Below are 18,128 nucleotides of genomic sequence, written 5' to 3'. Positions count from 1 at the left end.
TGAAGTAGCCTGCAGAAAATCTATTCCAGTAGCCTCCAGCGATTGCGAATCGCTCCATTTTGCCTGGAGCAGTATTAATGCAATGACCTAGTGATCATATTTAGAACAACTTTTCAACCTACCACATCGACACACAGGGTTATAGCTGAAGCTTGTTCACTGAGAAGAAGTGAAGACATCACTACTGCTGTCTTCAGCCGCAGTCAGACCCACTGGTGTGAGGAACATATACTGAAAATGCCCTGTCTACTGAACTTGTAGGGTTAGAGTTGTTAATAATGTACGGGCATATACCATACATTATGTATTTAGCTCAGGCAAGCTGAGCTAAAGTCAAAGGAAGATCAAACAATCTGTGGGATTGGACCTAAAATATTTGAAAGGTGCCTTTAGACCAAAATTCAGCAGGCAAAAAGCAGCAGAGTCTCCTGTTCAGACTGGCACCTCCTCGGGTGCTGCACCTGACCCAGAACAGGAGTCATCTGCAAGAGTCACTGGTGGCAGCAGCCCCAGACTGATCACCACAACATTCCTCTCTTTTGGGAGAGAAGAGGGGAATTAACATTCTCCCTGCCAACGCTTGGAAAAAAGTCTTTGTGTACTGTCACTACACCAGCTCCCCCAAGGGTTGCCTGCGTGAGCCGGGGGTCGGCAGCAGATTTCAGAGATGGGGCATGAGGGTAAGCTTTCCTCTTGGGAAACTGTTCCTGCACAGTCTGCATGCCTGCAGGAGAAACCCTGTGCTGGGAATGCACCAGTTCTCCGAGGAACCTACAGCTGGGGCAGTTGCAGCAGGTTTTACACCAGAGATCACTCAGACAAACCTATTTTTGGCCCATCGAAAGATGCAAACTGAAGCATGCAATACAATACTTTGCGGTACTAAAGGACCTTCCGGATGAGGGTCTCACATTAATTAATTAAGCCTCAGAGCACCTAGAAGGAAAATCTATCCTATTTTACCAGCAAGTGCAATGAGTACACAAAGGTCACACAGAATAGAGGAGCAAAGGAAAGAGAGATCCCAGTGTCCTGACTCCTGACTCCTTGCTGCATCTATTACCTCCTGAGTCCCCTACAAAGGACACACATGGAGGACAAAAGGTGACCCACAGCTGTGCCCTGAGAGGCACCGACTGAGAAGTTTAATAAGGTGCAGGAGAATGACTAACAGAGTTACACAGATTGACGCAGGTCAGTAAAGAATATGGCATTAAGAAAATTGATCCTTTCAAAGCCTCCAGCCACATGCTTATGTCAGAACCAGACGTGACTTGTGTCTGTGTTTCATATGATAGCACCAAGTATCCACCAAAGGGCTTTCCTTCATGTTTAAATAATGAAATGCAATATAATGCCAACAGGTGCTTTTTTTCACAGGGAGAAGGGAGCAGGCGGGAAAGCATTTGGATGGGCTGAGGCAGAGCCCGGGTCTTCCCTGCCCTCCTCTGCCCACATGGCTTGCAAGCCGGAGGTCACCAACAGCTGGACGTGTCTGTCTGTCTGCAATGCCAAGGAGGCAATCACACGGGCACTGGAAGAGGGAGTAACCTGTATATGACTGGGGTGTGCGTGCACAGCATAGCAGCTACGGTATCTGTGCAAAAGACGGGAGGCTGTCATGGGGAAGAAAAAGAAATGTGCTTTACAGGTCATCATGGAAGATGGTTGGTATCACTATGAGATCATTTCAGTTTAGATGCTTCCAAATACTTGACAAAGTGTCTCGGGACTTCCCAAGCACACCATTTTGCATCTCTTAAAGATCGTGCAATTTCAGTTTGCTCATGCAGGGAACTTTTGTTGGTCTGCCAAACTAAAGTAAATATTAAGAGCATCACTGTAGGAAAAAAATATAATGTATAATCAATAAGGGACATTCTGCCAAGTTCAGCTGGCACTTGAGGGCTAGCTGTGTAAAGCATCGTTTCTGTAAATCCCAGCAACAAATGCAATTATTCTTTTTTCTTGTCTTGCAGCCGGAATAGAAATTGATGGACAAGTCGAAAGTGACACAGAGAGTGAAGGTAATGTAGAGATTAAAAAATGCGGTCTTGTTTGAAATACAAGAGGTGATACTTTTTATTTTCTCTCTAGCTTGTGACTTGCTTTACAACAGAAACCATTTCATGAGCTATTTGTAAGCAAGCAGATTTTTCCCTTGAGGTTTGACTTATAATAGTGATATGTAACCACCGTTTTGAAGCAGTATGTCTGCTTTCATCCATGCTTTTAGAGCAGGAGGCTGTCAGAGCCCACATCCCTTGGTAGTCATCCCTACTAAACCAGTCACTGAAGTAAAGCACCACCCTATGCAGGGCTGGGACTGCTTTGCACCACACCAAGGTCCTGCTTTGCCATCCCTGTAAAGTTTGCTTATATCATAACACACTGGTATCTTCATTAATCACGGCCACGAGAAGATAAAAATGAAAATGGATTGGGGGGAGTCTGATGGCTGTGAGGAAAATCAAGAAAACCAAGTGACAGGATTAAAAACAGTTTTAACCCTGTATGTATAGTAAATAAAGAGAAATACCTAAGTGGGAGGACTGTAACACTAAATAAAGAGAGATCACTAAAAGGCAAGATCATAACTGCACTGGATAGGTGATATGAATGTAGACGCCACTGCAAAAATGTTTCACAACAGTGTCTGTACGATCCATAAAATATGAGAAAGTAATTAGCAAACTACTGGGATTTTTTTTTTAAATTATACCCACCTTTTCTAGACAGGTAAACAAGGCAATAAGATAAAAGTAACAAACAAATGCCCCACATTTAACCTAATGTTTGGTAGGTTGCAAATGAATACTGTGATCGTTGGCTGCCCAAAATGAACATTTTCCCAAAGAGGGTAGGTGGTCCTTTGACCTAGATCACTAACTGAAATTCAGCTGAGATGGACCATTACACAGTAACTGAAACCTACCTAATGGCTCCTGAGAAATTAGTTGAAAGCTGCTTCTCATTCCGAGTGACAAGTGTGACAACCACCACCTCCTAATTTTTTAACACTAGCAAGCAAAAACTATTTTCTTGTTATTAATTTCTAACTTTCCACCAAAACAAAAATGCAAATATTCAAATTCTTTTTGCTTCTATTTTCCTTGCCTTTTAAGCTGCTCATTTTTCACTCTGGATCCCATTCCAGCATGATTTCCTTCCTCCATTACAATTTCTCCAAACCTGAAGAAAAAAATCAATGCCAAAATTACAAATTTGTTTGTTTGTTTGTTCATTTGAATATTTTCATCAGCCAGAAATTTTGGAAAATTAGAAGCCAAAAGACTCTGGAAAACTTACTATTGATTTTAATGTACTTGGTGATAAATGGGATGAAAAGGCTTGGCTTTTTTTGAATGTTTTTTTCCCCTTTCCATAATATTCTGCAATTACATCATGCTCCATTTCAGTCCTTCAAACTAGAAGCACTTCTGACTTCTGGACAAAAGAGGGTTTTAGCTTGCAGTGCCAATAAGAATGAAATGTGCATCAGAGACTATCCAAGTTTTTTCTTCTCTGGATATATACCTTCCTATATAAAAGAAAACTCAGAGAACCAAAACCAGGTGCTGCCTGAGCTGTACCTTTTCTCTCTATAGACAGAGAGAAATATAAAACCTATTTCTCTATAAAACCTCCATCCCCAGCCTTGAAAAGTAAACATCTTCCAAGGACATTGTACCAAGAAGCAAACTATATACTGTATAACCAGTTGCAATTTCTGTTTCTGTTGCTCTGGTGTGTTTACAGGTCATGAAGATATCTGCCTGTGCTCTCTGATAGATGGCCTTTTGCATTTGTAACTAATTTCCAGTTTTCTTATGGTCACATATAAGTCACTGATGTGCTCAAATGAGCCATACTGTCTTAAATGGGATTTGCATAATGGAAGAGTTGGATGTGGTTCTTGGACAGGGCTTAATGCAAAGCCACCAAGGTCAGCGGGCATCTGCTCATTGACTTCACTAGGGTTTGCACCAGGCATCCTGGCTGCCTGCACTTATGTGGTGAATACTTATTTTGCCAGCATGGATTTCCCAAAGTACTTGGTTTTTATCCCTTGCAGGAGATGAAGTAAAAGACAAGACACTTAAGAAACAGCCCCTCAGGGAAACCAGCAGAGCAACCAGACTTGAAAGGAAAAAGCAAGAGAAAGACAAAGAAGAAGATGAGCGCAAAGAGGAAGACAGTTGTAGCCAACACAACAGAGCTTCTAGGAGAAAAAACTACCAAAGAGAAAACAGTGATGGAAAAAAGGCAGGAGAGGAAGGAAGCCAGCAGAGAGAGAGAGGCAAAAAGGCTCCTACCAAAGATCAAAAGCAGTCAGAAAATACAGAAAAGAAAACAAACAAGAAAGGAAAGGAGGGGGAGAACAAACAGAAGACAGACAGGAAAAACAGGTGATTAAACAATCCCTGAGTATGGTGCCTTGTGTCAGACTGGCAGCAGTATCAACATGCCAGTGGTGTATGGGTCAGAACTGCAAAACCAATAGACTGAGAATAAATTACTGCTCTCCCAAAAGAGATACAACAGTGGAAAACAGTAGTGTTATGCCACATATCTAAACTGGTCTCCTGTTACTTTTTCTCAGCCAGGATCAAACCCATGCACATAGTGGAGTCCCAGTGCCTACACCTCGGGGTAGAAAGGCACTCTTAAACAAGACAGCTTGAGCAATTCGGATCTGGGCACATTTTTTTTGGTTGGTCTATAGAAGCATTCAGATTAAAATGGATCTCATGTTTCAAGTCTCTTCTTCTTTTAAATCTTGCTTGTCCCAGCCTTCTGCTTCTCCCCACATCTTCCATTTCCTTCTGAAGGTGTGAAAAACATTTCTCCAGAGCCAGCTATAGCCCTAGGCAATGCTTCTGTAGCTGAAGCGTGGTCCAAAGCGCAATGTTGTGTGAGTTACGGTGAGGCACAATCAACTCTTCATTATCCTGGCTGGAAGTGGTCTGAAGGGGTCACGCTGGCATAGCATCGAGCCAGGGGACAGTGAGGCACTGTGCCCACATCAGAGTGGGATCCCCAGGGGCCAGTGGCACTGTGCCCACCCCAAGCAAGACCTTCTCTCTTACTCTTGTGAGTTTTTCTATTTTGTGCCCTTTATTTTACGTCTCTCCCAGTACTTCTTCTGCTTCTTCCAACTCATCTGACGAGGAGTCACTGTCAGAGGAAGAGCTTGCGATGCTGATGGAGCAGGTGGAGCAAAAGAAAAAACTGATTTCCACTATGAGGAACAAGCCCTGGAGGATGGTGAAGAAGCTCTCGGTGCTCAGGTACCCATAACACTGGGAATACACACCCCTGGGGTCTTTGCTGACTGTTGGATGCACTTTGCCTTTCCTAGAAATTGCATATTTACTGCTGCTACTGTAACACGCCTATCTCAGAAGAAGCAAGTGGCAGAGCCTGGCCAGCCTGTCTGCGTTTAAATGATCAGAGTTTAAACGTGGAATTTGATTTTCAGCCTCTGTAACCAAAGAATGGACAAGGTGCAAATCTGTTCAACTGATACCCACGGCCAGGTCATTCTACCCTTGTGTTTAAAACCAAATGACTCACTACTGTCAGGCTACTTGTTAAAGTAAACTCTGTGCCCTGGTTTGCTTATTCATGCCTATTGTCAGACAGAAATCAGAGCAGCAAAGTGCCATGTTACTTCACACTCCTGAGAAGGGGCTGCTTGGAAAAAATGCTGTATTATTTGCAGAGGTTTATGGAGCCAAGATAATACTGCCACCCTACCCACACTGAATGTGGGAAGAACTCGGGCAGCTGCAGAGATCCCTAAGTGCAGAGAACTGGGGGCAGTGGGACAGGGCAGACCAGGGAAATCAAAACCCATAGGTCAACAGGGAACAGCTCATAACAAACCATTCCCATGTTGACACAGTGATTCCAACCTCAGCTCTGCTGGTTAAAAATCCTCTGAAACACCTTTCTACCAGGAGAGTTTTTGAAATAGGGTTGCAAGGCATGCACAGCCCCACAGGGAGGGGAGATGTCGCCCCTCCATGTTTGCCAAGAAGCTGCTCAGTGCTGCAGTGACCGGGCTGTGAAGGCTAGCAGTCACTGTGTGTCTCTGCTTCTCTCTTTTACACCCTGAAGGCCAAGACCTGCTTCAACTTCCATTAAAACCAGGAGCCTTGAATACTGCCAATTATTTCTAAAAATCTAAGTAAAGATCTATACAGGGAAACTGTATTAAAGCAGCTTTTCTATCTCACAGGCATGCTACAAGCCCAAGCTCATTACAAATAAAATCTTATGACCCTAAAAATCCAAAGTTCTGCAAGGAAAAAAAAAAAAAAAAACCCCCAAAAAAATAAAACAAAGCAGTATTATTTCTGACATATTTTCCCTTTGGTGTAGGATCCTAGCTAAAATTCTGCTTAGGATCATATTTGATAATGTACCTCTATCCCTTCATCTTATCCCTGAACCGTGGAAATCATTACCACCCACTAAGGTACCTAAACAAAATTGTTACATTGCTTGTGCAGGGGTCTCCAGAAAGGCTCTCGGAGTGCTGTACATTCATTAGTTATTTTGGCTGCACAAAGTCAACCCTGAGACAAGAAAGGATTAGCCCCACTGCACAGATGAGGAATGTGAAACACAAAGAGAGCAGAACAATATGTTCAAGACTTAGAAATCTCCTTTAGGTTTGCAAATAAAGTCTCAGGTGATTTTCCCAAGGTTACGGGCTGAACTAGCCAACTATTTCTACTAAACAGAAGTCTATCTTTCCCACAGGCTTAGGATTGCAAAGGACCTCCCAGCTCCTGAAATTTAATCTCTTCTTATGCTATATTAGCAACACCAATACACGATATAACTTTATTCACAAACTCAGCATGCTCTAACAGCATCTACCTAGGTTCTTTTCTCTGTATTTCCCTTAGAAATCCTACTGTAAAACTGATTTCAACTTGCAGCTTGATTTTACTCCTGACACTTATTTCTCTGGTGCTGAGATTATCCTGTTGGGCTAATGGCACATCTCTGATATTTATCCAGGAGGGAAATTCTCTTGGAGTTTGTGTCACTAGACAATGTTACTTTCTTCTTGACAAATGCACGAGGAGAGAGAAGTTACTGTAGGCATGCCAGGGTGGGAGAGCACTGGAGCAACAGGAACAGGCAGGCTTTTGGTATACACCCAGAGAAATGTGTGGAACAAGATTTGGGACACATCTCTGCGTGAACATGAGTGCTTTGGGGACCTGTTAGCTAGCCCCAGGCGGGTGTGTGAGCTCCACATGGCACAGCGACACCACCAGCAGATAACAGCCAGAACCCCAGGGGCAGCACAGGGTGCAGAGAGAGACCAAACCCCCACCTTTGCACAAGTGCAGCTGCTTTCCCACTGGTGCAGGCAGAGGTGAAAAGCTAAAGACCTCTTTGCTGTTTCAATAACCTACTTGTTTATTTTCCAATTAGGGAGGCACAAGCTTTTGTAGAAAAGTTTGAAGGAGCTCTGGGAAAAGGGAAGGGAAAAAAATTGTACGCATATAAGATGATGATGGCAAAGGTAAGTACTGTAATGATGTCAGGGAAAAGCTTGGGTACCCGGTTATGTATTCAGCACGTTTTTGGTAGAGTTTATAAATCTGTATTTGACAAAAGAGACACCAGGAAATCAGAATAAAACTTCCTGCCTGCATTGAAAAACAACTAGCCAGCTTCTATGACTATTATAGGAAGAATAGGGGGAAATTTCCCCCAACTTGAATCTCATTGCGACGTTCCCTGAAGCAAGGAAGGGTTTGCAGGAGCAGGGAAAACCATGGCTTTCTGGTTGCAATCTCAAAACCCTTGATCTGTGAGACAAGGCACCCCTAAAGGGGAGAGAGGCCATGCCAAACTCTTGCACTGCTCCATCGACTCCTGTAAAATTTCATCTTCCGTGGTAATGAGGAGATAACAGGGAGAACGATGAGCGTGTTTTAAGACTGAATTCGGTAGCCAAGTTGCACGTTGTCATGGAAATTATATTGAAAAGTGAAACACGGTGCCAGGCCTGAGGTGATGAAATCAATGAGAGTTTAGCTGCTGGTCTAATGAGGAAGGATTCAAGTTCAGTATTTTATCAAATTAAATTTTGTTTTACACAGAGTTGGTTCTGCATCAATTCTTTCAATCCAGAGCTAGGTCTGAATTTTCCACCCCTATATAATATGGTAAACTCATAGCGCAACTGCAGCGTTCCAAAAGCCTGGGAAGGTTAAAACTTAGATAACGAATGTGAACTGTTGGGGGTGGGGGGCTTTGGGGTGGAAGGAAATTTCTGAAATAGTCCAAAAGATCAGGCCTAGACTAAACCAAAAGTCCTTGCTTTGGACTTCACACCCATTCCTAGCAACACTACCAACCCCTGACATTAGAAAGCCCTGCAGACAAAGCAACGTCTCTCTTTGCACCTCTGCTCACTGCGATCTTGTCTTGTTTCAGAAATGGGTGAAATTTAACAGAGACTTTGACAATTTTAAAACCCAGTGCATACCTTGGGAGATGAAGATAAAAGAAGTGGAGAGTAAGTGAAAATTGCTGTGCAGTGGCAGTGAGGCATTTTGTAAGACAGCTTTGCCTTCACCGAAACAATGCTCCCCAGTCTCCGCTTGCCCTGGGCACTAGTGCCAACCAAGGAGCATGCACTCCGGGTGGCTCCAGGCTTTGCTGTCTCCATCAGCGGTGGGGACTGTTGGACGGTCTTGGGCAACACACTGGGGAGACCTGAGGTTAAAGGGGGCCAGGTCTTGCTGAGGGCAGTTTAACACTCCTAAACTCCTAACCATGAAGTTTCTTCTGGTTTAAGGTCACTTTGGCTCCTCAGTCGCTTCCTACTTCATATTTCTGCGATGGATGTACGGAGTAAATCTTGTCCTTTTTGGGTTAATATTTGGACTGGTTATAATTCCAGAGGTAAATGCTTAATTCTCCTTTCAGTGATATCTTGCCTGTTGCTTAACATATACATGAGATTGATAGCACAAGCAAGTGTCTTATAACACGAGGTGCTTTAGAAAAATGAAATGTATAAGGACGATTGTGGGAGGACATTTATGAAATAAGGGACATGTGAACAATCCAGCCTTTCCAGAGAATCTGAGCTGGGACGTATCGGAACTGTGGAAAGCATAAACAACTTCTGGTGCAGGGGGCATGAACATCTTACAGGTGCAGGAGAATAGACAGCCGCCATTAATGACGCAGTTTTAATTCTTGAAGAAGATGGGTGTGAACATCTGTGAATGTGACTTGAACATGACTCGTAATGTGGCCAGTCAGGGTGGACTATGGGCTGTTATTTGCGACGAAGCCAATCAGTATTTATTGGGTGTGGTCGAGGGTTATAAATGGCACTGGAAACACGGAAATAAAGGTTCACTTGTTAGATCACATTGATCGTGTCAGTGTCCTCACGCAGCTCCCGCAGACGATCACTTACAAAGAACAACTTACAAGGCTGTTACTGACACAGTAGCAAACGTTGGACTGAAATCAGGAGACCTAAAATGCTATCAAAGATCCTGCCCAGCCAGCAGCTAGAACAGGAGCTCAAAATCTAATCTAAGGCTAGCTTTACATTTTGACTAAAGTGAAAAACATGACCTATGAATCCTAGGTACAAGCTCAGGTCCACAAGAGCCATAAGAAATGGACTGTGTTCTGAAAGTGATCAAGAAACATTTGTTTGGGAAATATCACTTTTCTGTACTTCTAATATAGATGATTCACAAGGAAGAGTTTTATTTTTAGTTTTCCTATTTCTCACTGTTCTTGGAGAAGGAAAAGGATCTCATAGCCAACTTTATACTATTGTTTATTGAAAAAAAATTCAATGTAGCCATTACAGCTCTGGCTAAATTACTCAGTGCAGTCTTTAAAGGCTGTGCAATCCGCAGACAGTGGCATCTGTTCTGTTCAATGCAGATTTTTATGGAGCAAAAATGCAGCACAGAGTCTCTCCTGAGGACTGTGCTTTTGTTCTCCTTAATGTCTTTGCTCACACTATTGAAAGTAAAAGCTCTGTTTCCTCCCAGGACGAAGAGGCATAACCATTAGCACTGAACAATACAAATGTATTTTGTTAGGAGCTGTGCATATGGCAGAAGACTAAACAGCTTTTGTCTTTAACGTATGCATAGTTACTTGTTGCCTACTGAGCTGTTACAATATGGAGAGTAGCTGGGCAATAAACATTTAATCATAAATTATTTTGAAATTAATTAGCCCTTAAAAATAAGTGATAGATTATATGATAGGGGCTTTCTAGGCTATGAATGCTAATGAGATATTTTGGTATAGGCAGCAGTCAGAGTCTGCTTGGAAATATGTTATTAACTCTCCATAGCCTTTGACATTCTCTGTCTGGACTTCAATAGCTGCTGGATTTGCTGCAAGACCTGCTTTGCATGGTGCCATCAGGAGAGGCTGTACCATGGAAACTGTTCTTTCCGTCATTATGTCATATGTTTTTTGCCATACGTTTTTTGCCCATACCTGACTACCCTTCACCTCACCTTGAGATCATTTTTCAATTCAAGACTATATGATACAAAATATACTGCAAGCTCGACCCAGCGCTCTTGACTTCTCCCAAAGGAGGAGTCCTGCATAAATAGATAAAGCTAATCCCTTTATTGCATTAGACCCATGAAGTTCAAGCGTAAACTAAAGACATTTAAACTGGAGTTGTTTGTTGAGGGTTATAGTTCTTTGGCAAAATACCTCCTGTGCCATGAATGTTACCAGTGAAAGGGAAGTTGTCTGGTTATTTGGGTGAAATCAATTCTAAGTATTTTAAACTGCTGCTCTGGTATTAAGGAAGAAAATATCTATTAAAATCAACAAAAAGGAACACCAATCAAAAGCAGACCAAAAGGGACTCGTTAAGGGAATAACTGCAAAAAACTGTACAGTGTGTTATATTATACATGCATCACTATTATTAATGTTCACCAGGTCCTGATGGGAATGCCATATGGGAGCATGCCAAGGAAAACTGTACCCCGAGCTGAACAAGCAACAGCTATGGATTTTTCAGTTCTCTGGGATTTTGAGGTAAGCAGAGGACTGCTAATCATAAGAGATCAGTTGAATACCTCCTAAACCCCTTCAGAAGTTAGTGGTGCTTTGTTCCAAGACAAGCCAGAAATGCACCTATTTCTTGCAGAAAATGAAGACACCTACTGCCACGAAATCTCTGGTTCTCCAGAGATTTCTGGCCAAAACTGCATGTGCACGCGCAGGCACCTGAATATGGATTTGAACCACTTCCATATACAAATGTGCTGACTGGTGTATGTCACATGTGTGTGTATGCACACAAAGACACACAGACATCTATTTCTCAGGTCTGCATGAACAAAGCAGACGCACTTTTATTCCAAAGGGGACATACCACATCCCAACACAGCTGGCTAACACCACCTAAAATGTGTCTGTCTGGGGTCAGTGAGGTACAACAGGACAAAGTAAAATCCTCTAAGGCCAGTGGAGTTATACAGTTCTATGCTGAAAGAAGTTAAAGCAGATTCAGGAAACCCACGTCCTTTTATCTACTCAGTATTTTTATTCATGAAGCACAAGAAGCCAAAGTTAGGTTTTAATGTGGGCATTAGTAGAAGCAGGTGACTATGTAAACTGCCCAGTGATGAGCTTGGTACAACTCATTTAAACCATGTTCACAGAGTTGCCTTGTGAACTCAGGCAGAAAGAAGATCCTTTTTCAGAGAAAAATAAATAAAACCCCAATAAATAAATTTCTGCTGTATTTTAAATCTACATAGAACAATCTATAGATATTTATATCATACTCTCACATTCATGATGTAGAATTCTGTACGCACAAGAGCTGTTTTACTTCCAACTAGAAAGGCAGCCAGCACACAGGCAAATCTCAAGAGCTGCTCCAAACCAGGCAGCCAGAAGGCAAGTTCAAGCTGCGGACCCCCTTTGCAGGCAGGCAGTACCTTGCCATACCACTGCGCTTGCTTGTAGCCTTGGGAAGGAGATCGCTCCCCACATCCCTGCCGTTCCCCTGAAATATTTGTATGAGCCTGAAGCTGGAGCCAAAGTTTAGGATTTGCACCCAAAGGGAAAGCCCATGTTCCCAGCCACCTGTGAGCACTTGGCTATCACCCTGACTTTAACACACACAGCCCAGTTACTCTTTGCCTTTGAAGATTTAGGCCAAAGGGATTAAATGTTTTTAGGGGACAGCTCAAAAAAAGAGAAAGATGTGTGCGGAAGGTGAAGAGATTCTGCTGCGGCCAATACCTTGGGATCTGACTTTCAAAGCTGCTGCTTCTGGAATTATGTTTTAAATGCTTGTTGGCACTGGCCCACATATTATAAGCCTGGGGACCCAGTCCTTCTGTAACAAACCTCACCACATTTTCCTTAGCTACCAAACCCCACAGTAACTACTTTAATGTAAGCCACATTATTTAAATAAATTTATTAATAGGGCTTCAAATTCCTGGTGTTTCCAGGAACCTGACACAACCAGACCTTCATTCACCATCCATTTTCTGCTAAGGACCCTTTCAGCTCTTGCTCTCCCAGCACTTTCACCCACTTACCAGAATCCAAGATTCAGAGGTCAATTAGCAACATTTTGAATAACACTGCACTGAATGAAAAGCTCATTTGAGCAGCATGCTGTAAAAATACAAGAAGCAGCATTTAAACTCATTCGTCCAGAAAAAAACAAAAAAACAAAAAACCAAAAAAAAACCCCAAACAAGCCAAAAAAGCCCTGCAGGAGTGTTGCTGAACTGCAGCTGCTGATTTGTCTGGGAGAGCGTAAACTATATGCACATCAATAACGAAATTTGCTGTTGGATGAGACTATACCGTTGCATGAAAGGCAAGTCGTCTGCCTGTGGCTCAGTACATACATCTACATTCCCCTGTTATCACCAAGGGCATGATCCTCTGAACTCCTCTGCCATACAGGTCCCCATCCCATACCCACTCCCTTGCTGCTTGACACCAGGGAGCAATCACACAAGCTTAAGAAGCAATCTCCAGCTATGGGGCAACGATATACACCTATACCCTTTGCAGCCAGAAAATGTCAAATTAAGCCCTTCACAGAGGCTTGCCCTTTGAAAATTAATAGATGCTTATTCCAACGTGCTCCACAGGAGAGGTGCAATGGGGAAACATATTTCAGAGCAGGCAGAAAATGAAGAGTCAATACTATGATCCCGAAAAATACATTTCGACAGGCAGAAGCCAGGGAAATGTATGCTTTGGCAGCAAGTGGGTCACATAATGGATTTCTAGAGGAGTAGAAAGGAATAAATATCACTTAGACACCAGACACCATGTCTCACAAATGGAGTTTAAAGAACACACTGAATGATGTGAGCAGAGCAACCCATTTTTCAGTCCCCACCATTTGATGAATCTAAAAGACAAAGGTTTAGGATTACAACCTGAGAAAAAAACTTCACTAGCACCCTCCAGGAACATTACTTTTTATGAGGCTTTTTTCATTACACCTCCCCAACACATGTTATACATAACATGCTATGAGCCCCAGGCCACCATGCTGTGGTATGCCAGCTGCGGGCTTGCTGCATTTCCCCAAGTGGCTCAGCAGTGCTGGCAGAAACACATGCAGAGTTGTCCGGTACCTGTGGCACTGTGCTTTCTGCAGGGCAAACGTGGCATCCAGGGATACCAAAGTTTTGTATTAGGTTAGAAGTGAAAAACCTAGCACTTGGGGGAGCTTAGTCAAGTTGATTAGATGAAGGTGGTCAAGCAGTGGAAGAGAGGCCCAGAAAGGTTGTCGGATCTCCATCCTTGGAGATTTTCAAAGCTCAGCTGGACATGGCCCTGAGCCACAGCACTTAATTTTGAAATTGGCTCTGCTTTGAGCAGGGGACTTGACCAGATGACCTCCAGAGGTCCCTTCCCATGTAAATTGTTCAATGTCTCTAAACAAGATCCATTACACAGCCTCTGATAAGAGCTTTAAATTGTGTCTCAATTTTAGTCTTTCCAAAGACTTGATCAGAGGGGAGCTTGCTCAGCTATCATAGCCAGACTGATTAACTACAATTAACTTATGAGCTGAAAGACAACAAGCTAAAAATAGAGAAGTACAATATGCAATGGTACATATCAACTTGGATGAGATATGACAGAAAAACAGGGAGAGATTGCTCATGCAGATTAGGAGATCTGCACACTCATTGAATGCTCAACAGTTTGTACAACAAAAAATAGATCTACTTGAGACAACATGGTTGATATTGTGTCTGAGCTCTGCTTTCCAAATGAAAGTAATGCTTTGAATCTGGTCTTTAGTTATATTTGCTCTGCAGGTGGTAGCCAGTAAAAGGAACTACATCTGCAGCGTAGCGAGCATCAACTGCCTCCTAGCTGAAAGAAAAAGTTTTGTATCATGGTGAGAAACCCCTTCGCTACACCATTTCTGCAAGATCTGAGTGTTTGATACTGGCTTAGAGAAGCAGGTGGGCTACAGCCACAAAGAGCCATAAAAAGGTTTTTCTATGAGGGATGAAACAGTGATGGATAAAAACTATATTCTAGTTTTGAGCCAGTATCCTCCGATGTGCTCTTCCTCTTCTGTGCTCTCTTAGGAGGATAAGCTTTTAGGAGGATGGCACTCAAAGGTGACAGGGCAGCAAACAGCTCAAAATGAGGCCCTAAAATCTTTTCTAAGTTGATTTTCCTTTTTTTAAATCTTCAGTTTTCACCAGAAACCTCTTTCCTACAGAAGAAAAGCTGCACAACTTACACAAGTATTTGCTTTTGCTTTTCCTCTAGGGCTACATCAAATACTCAGCACTCTTTTACGGATACTACAACAACCAGCGGACGATTGGCTGGTTAAAATACAGGCTACCAATGGCATATTTCATGGTTGGGATCAGTGTATTCGGCTACAGCCTGATGGTTGTTATAAGATCGTAAGTATGGCTGGCATTGACCTCTGAAAAATCCACCCAGATGTGTCTCGCAGCTGGGTCCCCCTCCATGGGCACAGCTCATGGCTCAGTCCAGCCTTGGACAGGCAGCTGGGTGAGCGTGGGGCAAAGTGGGCTGCGTGCCTGCTGTGTTCATGCACTCAGCCTCAGCATCCACTACACCTGGCTCTGGCGGGCTGGGTGGACCCAAGCAGTCCCCTGCGTCAGCTGTGTGCTCACATGCATTATTTTGAATCCTCCTAACCTCATTCTCCAGCCCTCTTCTTCCTCCTCCTCCTCTCTGGATCACTTTAACCCTACCTCTAGGGCCATCAGGTGGATTTTGTACATGACGGAGGATTTTTCTTACAGTGAATTTCAAAGGCTCCTTTTCCCATCTTTTCATTGCAAAAAAATCATTCCTAAAAGCCAATGTGAGTCACACAGACGGTGTGAGGGATACAGAAAAGAGACAAATGCTACCAGACTGCTTTTGCTGTGTCCCCAGAGTAATTGGCAGGGTGTTAAAGTAGGACCCCAACCTCTGTGTCCCTGGTGCACTGTTCCCAAGCACTGCTGAGGGCCCTGCAGCATCCCCAGGGCACTGAGGATGTAACCGAGGCACTTCTCGCTGCTGAGACAGTCTCTGCAAAGCCAAAAATAAAAAAAAATAACCCTCCCTGTTTCTGCCTGGAGAGCACAACATGCAAAGTTTTCCCTCCTTTGCAAGAAAGGATAAGCCTGTGGATTTGTATTGCTGCTGAAACAGGCCCTATTGCTGTGCAGTAGAAAGAGCCTCTTGAGCCTTTGGCTGGAGAGAGACATGGGGATTTGCTGTACATTTGCCATGAAATTGCAGCATCTGTTGTCTCACCTTCCTTGAGAGACTGGTGCTAGGAATTCTAGTGGGAGTTACAGAAGGATTTCAGGGATCAAATAATAAAGAGGAAACTGCAGAAGCCGTATCTGCTCCTATGCTGATTAACAAGAATAATCCTTTTTCTCTCCCTGCATGACTTGCTGCAAGCTCTTTGGCTCCAGCATTGTGCAGCTACTGAAGTCTCACTAAAGCTTTGTGTTGCAGTAGGTGTATTGCACAGCACCAGTGGTTTTTGACTGAATTTAACTAACCAAAGGTAACTACAATCATATATTGTACCCTAGGACCCAGAAGTATTGTAAATAGACTTTCTTCATGCTCTAGCTGGTGGAAGCAATCTTTAATCTGCTTTAATCAGGTTTTTCCTACATACAAGACCTGCATAGCCCTGAATGCCCCATTTGACAGTTCAGTCCTCCTTAAACCTAAAGTCCAATGGCACGTGTCAGAAAGTTGCACCCAAACCCCAAGAACTGTCACCCCACTCCTTCCTTAGCCATCAGCAATTCCAAGCCACTGGCCCTGCTTTGCAAAGCTGAAGGACATGTGATGATCCTATGAAAAACTGTCTGACCTTGTCACTGCACACGTCCTTACGCAGGATGGCACGCAATGCCAATGAAAGCACATCAGACGGGGACGATGACAACTTCATTTTCAGCTGGAAAATGTTCACCAGCTGGGACTACCTCATTGGCAACCCAGAGACCGCGGACAACAAATTTGCATCCATCACTACCAGCTTCAAGGTAACCCTAACCAGCATTTCTCTCTCTGCTTCTGGGGATGCTCCCAGCACATACCATGGCAGAGGTTCAGAGGGAAATCTGGGTACCTGTACAGCATCTCTCTGTACAAACAGGATATTGCGCTGAACCACAGCAGCTCCAGTTCCTGTGCCCTGGGTCACCCTAACCCCCTTTTTAGGATGTGAAAAAAATTTGGTTTACTTCAGAGTGCAATTCCCCACCACATTCCCCAGGGACATGGGAAACTGTTTGCCACTTGATGTCTTTCAGTCAAACCAGGATGCCTGTATGAAGCTTAGTTTGAACTTAACACAAACTACCAAGTTCAATATAGCCAGAATAGCATCGGATTGCATTTCATAGGGTGGAAAACCATCTATTATTGCCTTAGACTCGGTGCTATGAGATAATTGCTCCAATTCTGTGAGAACACCTTTTTTTTTTTTTTTCAGGAATCTATCGTGGATGAGCAAGAAAGCAACAAGGATGAGAATATCCACCTGAGGAGGTTCCTGCGGGTTTTGGCCAATGTCCTCATCATATGCTGCTTGTGCGGGAGTGGCTACCTCATTTATTTTGTGGTGAAACGCTCCCAGACGTTTTCCAAAATGCAAAATGTTGGATGGTATGAAAGGAATGAGGTAAGAGAACTTTGCTTCCCGTTTTCTGCTGTGATAATTTGCCCTGGACATCAGCATAAACATTGCCACAGCTTGAGGACAGCATCCAAGGTGGAGAGATTCTCTGCCAGGGCCCAGAAATCCCCTTCAGTACCTTTGTATTTGTTTTAGCCAGGAAGCACATTGGTCTCACTGAGAGTTTCCAGGGCAAATTAACAACTCCTGCAGAGAGGGGAAAATACTCTTGCAATACATCACAATAAAAGTCAATGGGTCTTCAGCACTTACAACACTGACCAGTTTCTAGAGAATCTACCTCAAGTTCCTATTAATGCTTACAAACTCTGTTGTACTAGAAAGCTCTCTGGGTTTTAGCAATGTCCATGATCAGACTCAGATCTTTATTATCCATCTTGAATTACAAGAATAAGATTTTAGAACCTGCAGAAAAATTTCGGTTGTCAAAATTTTTCTGTGTTGGATTTTGGAATGAGAAGTTCAAAACTGGAAGCTCTTCATAAAACAAAAAAAAATTGTTTTGACCTATAGAAAAGTTCAATTTCAATGTATAGTACATTATCATGTATTTATATATCAAAGCCATGCATTTTCATAATTCCCTCTGAAAACATTAGCAAGACAGCACTTTCTCACAAAATGCTTTGATTTATTTCAGTGAACTTTTCCCACAGAAAAAAATCCTATTAAAAAAAAATTAATAAAACAAAACTTTAATGTCTGACACTTTCCTGGTGATAACTTGAGATCTGCATATACACAGTTCTAGGTACTGTTCTCTCTCTTGGAAAGAAAAGCATAAAAAAGACCTGTGGTCAGAGCCTGCCAGCAGCTGCATGGACACAATCCTCTGCGGGCTGACAGGCACTGTAGGGCGGTAAAAAAAGATAGAGCC

At 43.1% G+C, this 18,128-nt stretch overlaps 1 protein-coding gene across 1 annotated transcript in view; it reads left to right on the top strand.

The window, feature by feature from the left end:
* Positions 1–1,163: 1,163 nt before the first annotated feature.
* Positions 1,164–18,128, top strand: part of TMC2 (transmembrane channel like 2) — a 34,039-nt gene continuing 17,074 nt past the window's right edge. The window contains exons 1-11 of the mRNA XM_086468537.1: positions 1,164–1,194; positions 1,980–2,027; positions 4,076–4,409; positions 5,139–5,291; positions 7,459–7,549; positions 8,470–8,551; positions 8,834–8,940; positions 10,984–11,082; positions 14,827–14,969; positions 16,448–16,595; positions 17,048–17,236. Of these exons, the coding sequence (XP_086324663.1) occupies positions 1,164–1,194; positions 1,980–2,027; positions 4,076–4,409; positions 5,139–5,291; positions 7,459–7,549; positions 8,470–8,551; positions 8,834–8,940; positions 10,984–11,082; positions 14,827–14,969; positions 16,448–16,595; positions 17,048–17,236 (1,425 nt within the window). The remainder of the gene's footprint in view (positions 1,195–1,979; positions 2,028–4,075; positions 4,410–5,138; positions 5,292–7,458; positions 7,550–8,469; positions 8,552–8,833; positions 8,941–10,983; positions 11,083–14,826; positions 14,970–16,447; positions 16,596–17,047; positions 17,237–18,128) is intronic.

The sequence above is a fragment of the Leptosomus discolor genome, chromosome 7 (assembly GCF_034619465.1).
Source record: "Leptosomus discolor isolate bLepDis1 chromosome 7, bLepDis1.hap2, whole genome shotgun sequence".
In the NCBI taxonomy this organism is placed as follows: Eukaryota; Metazoa; Chordata; class Aves; order Leptosomiformes; family Leptosomidae; genus Leptosomus; species Leptosomus discolor.
The sequence above is the reverse complement of the archived record's forward strand: the minus strand, read 5'-3'. Positions and strand labels throughout refer to the sequence as shown.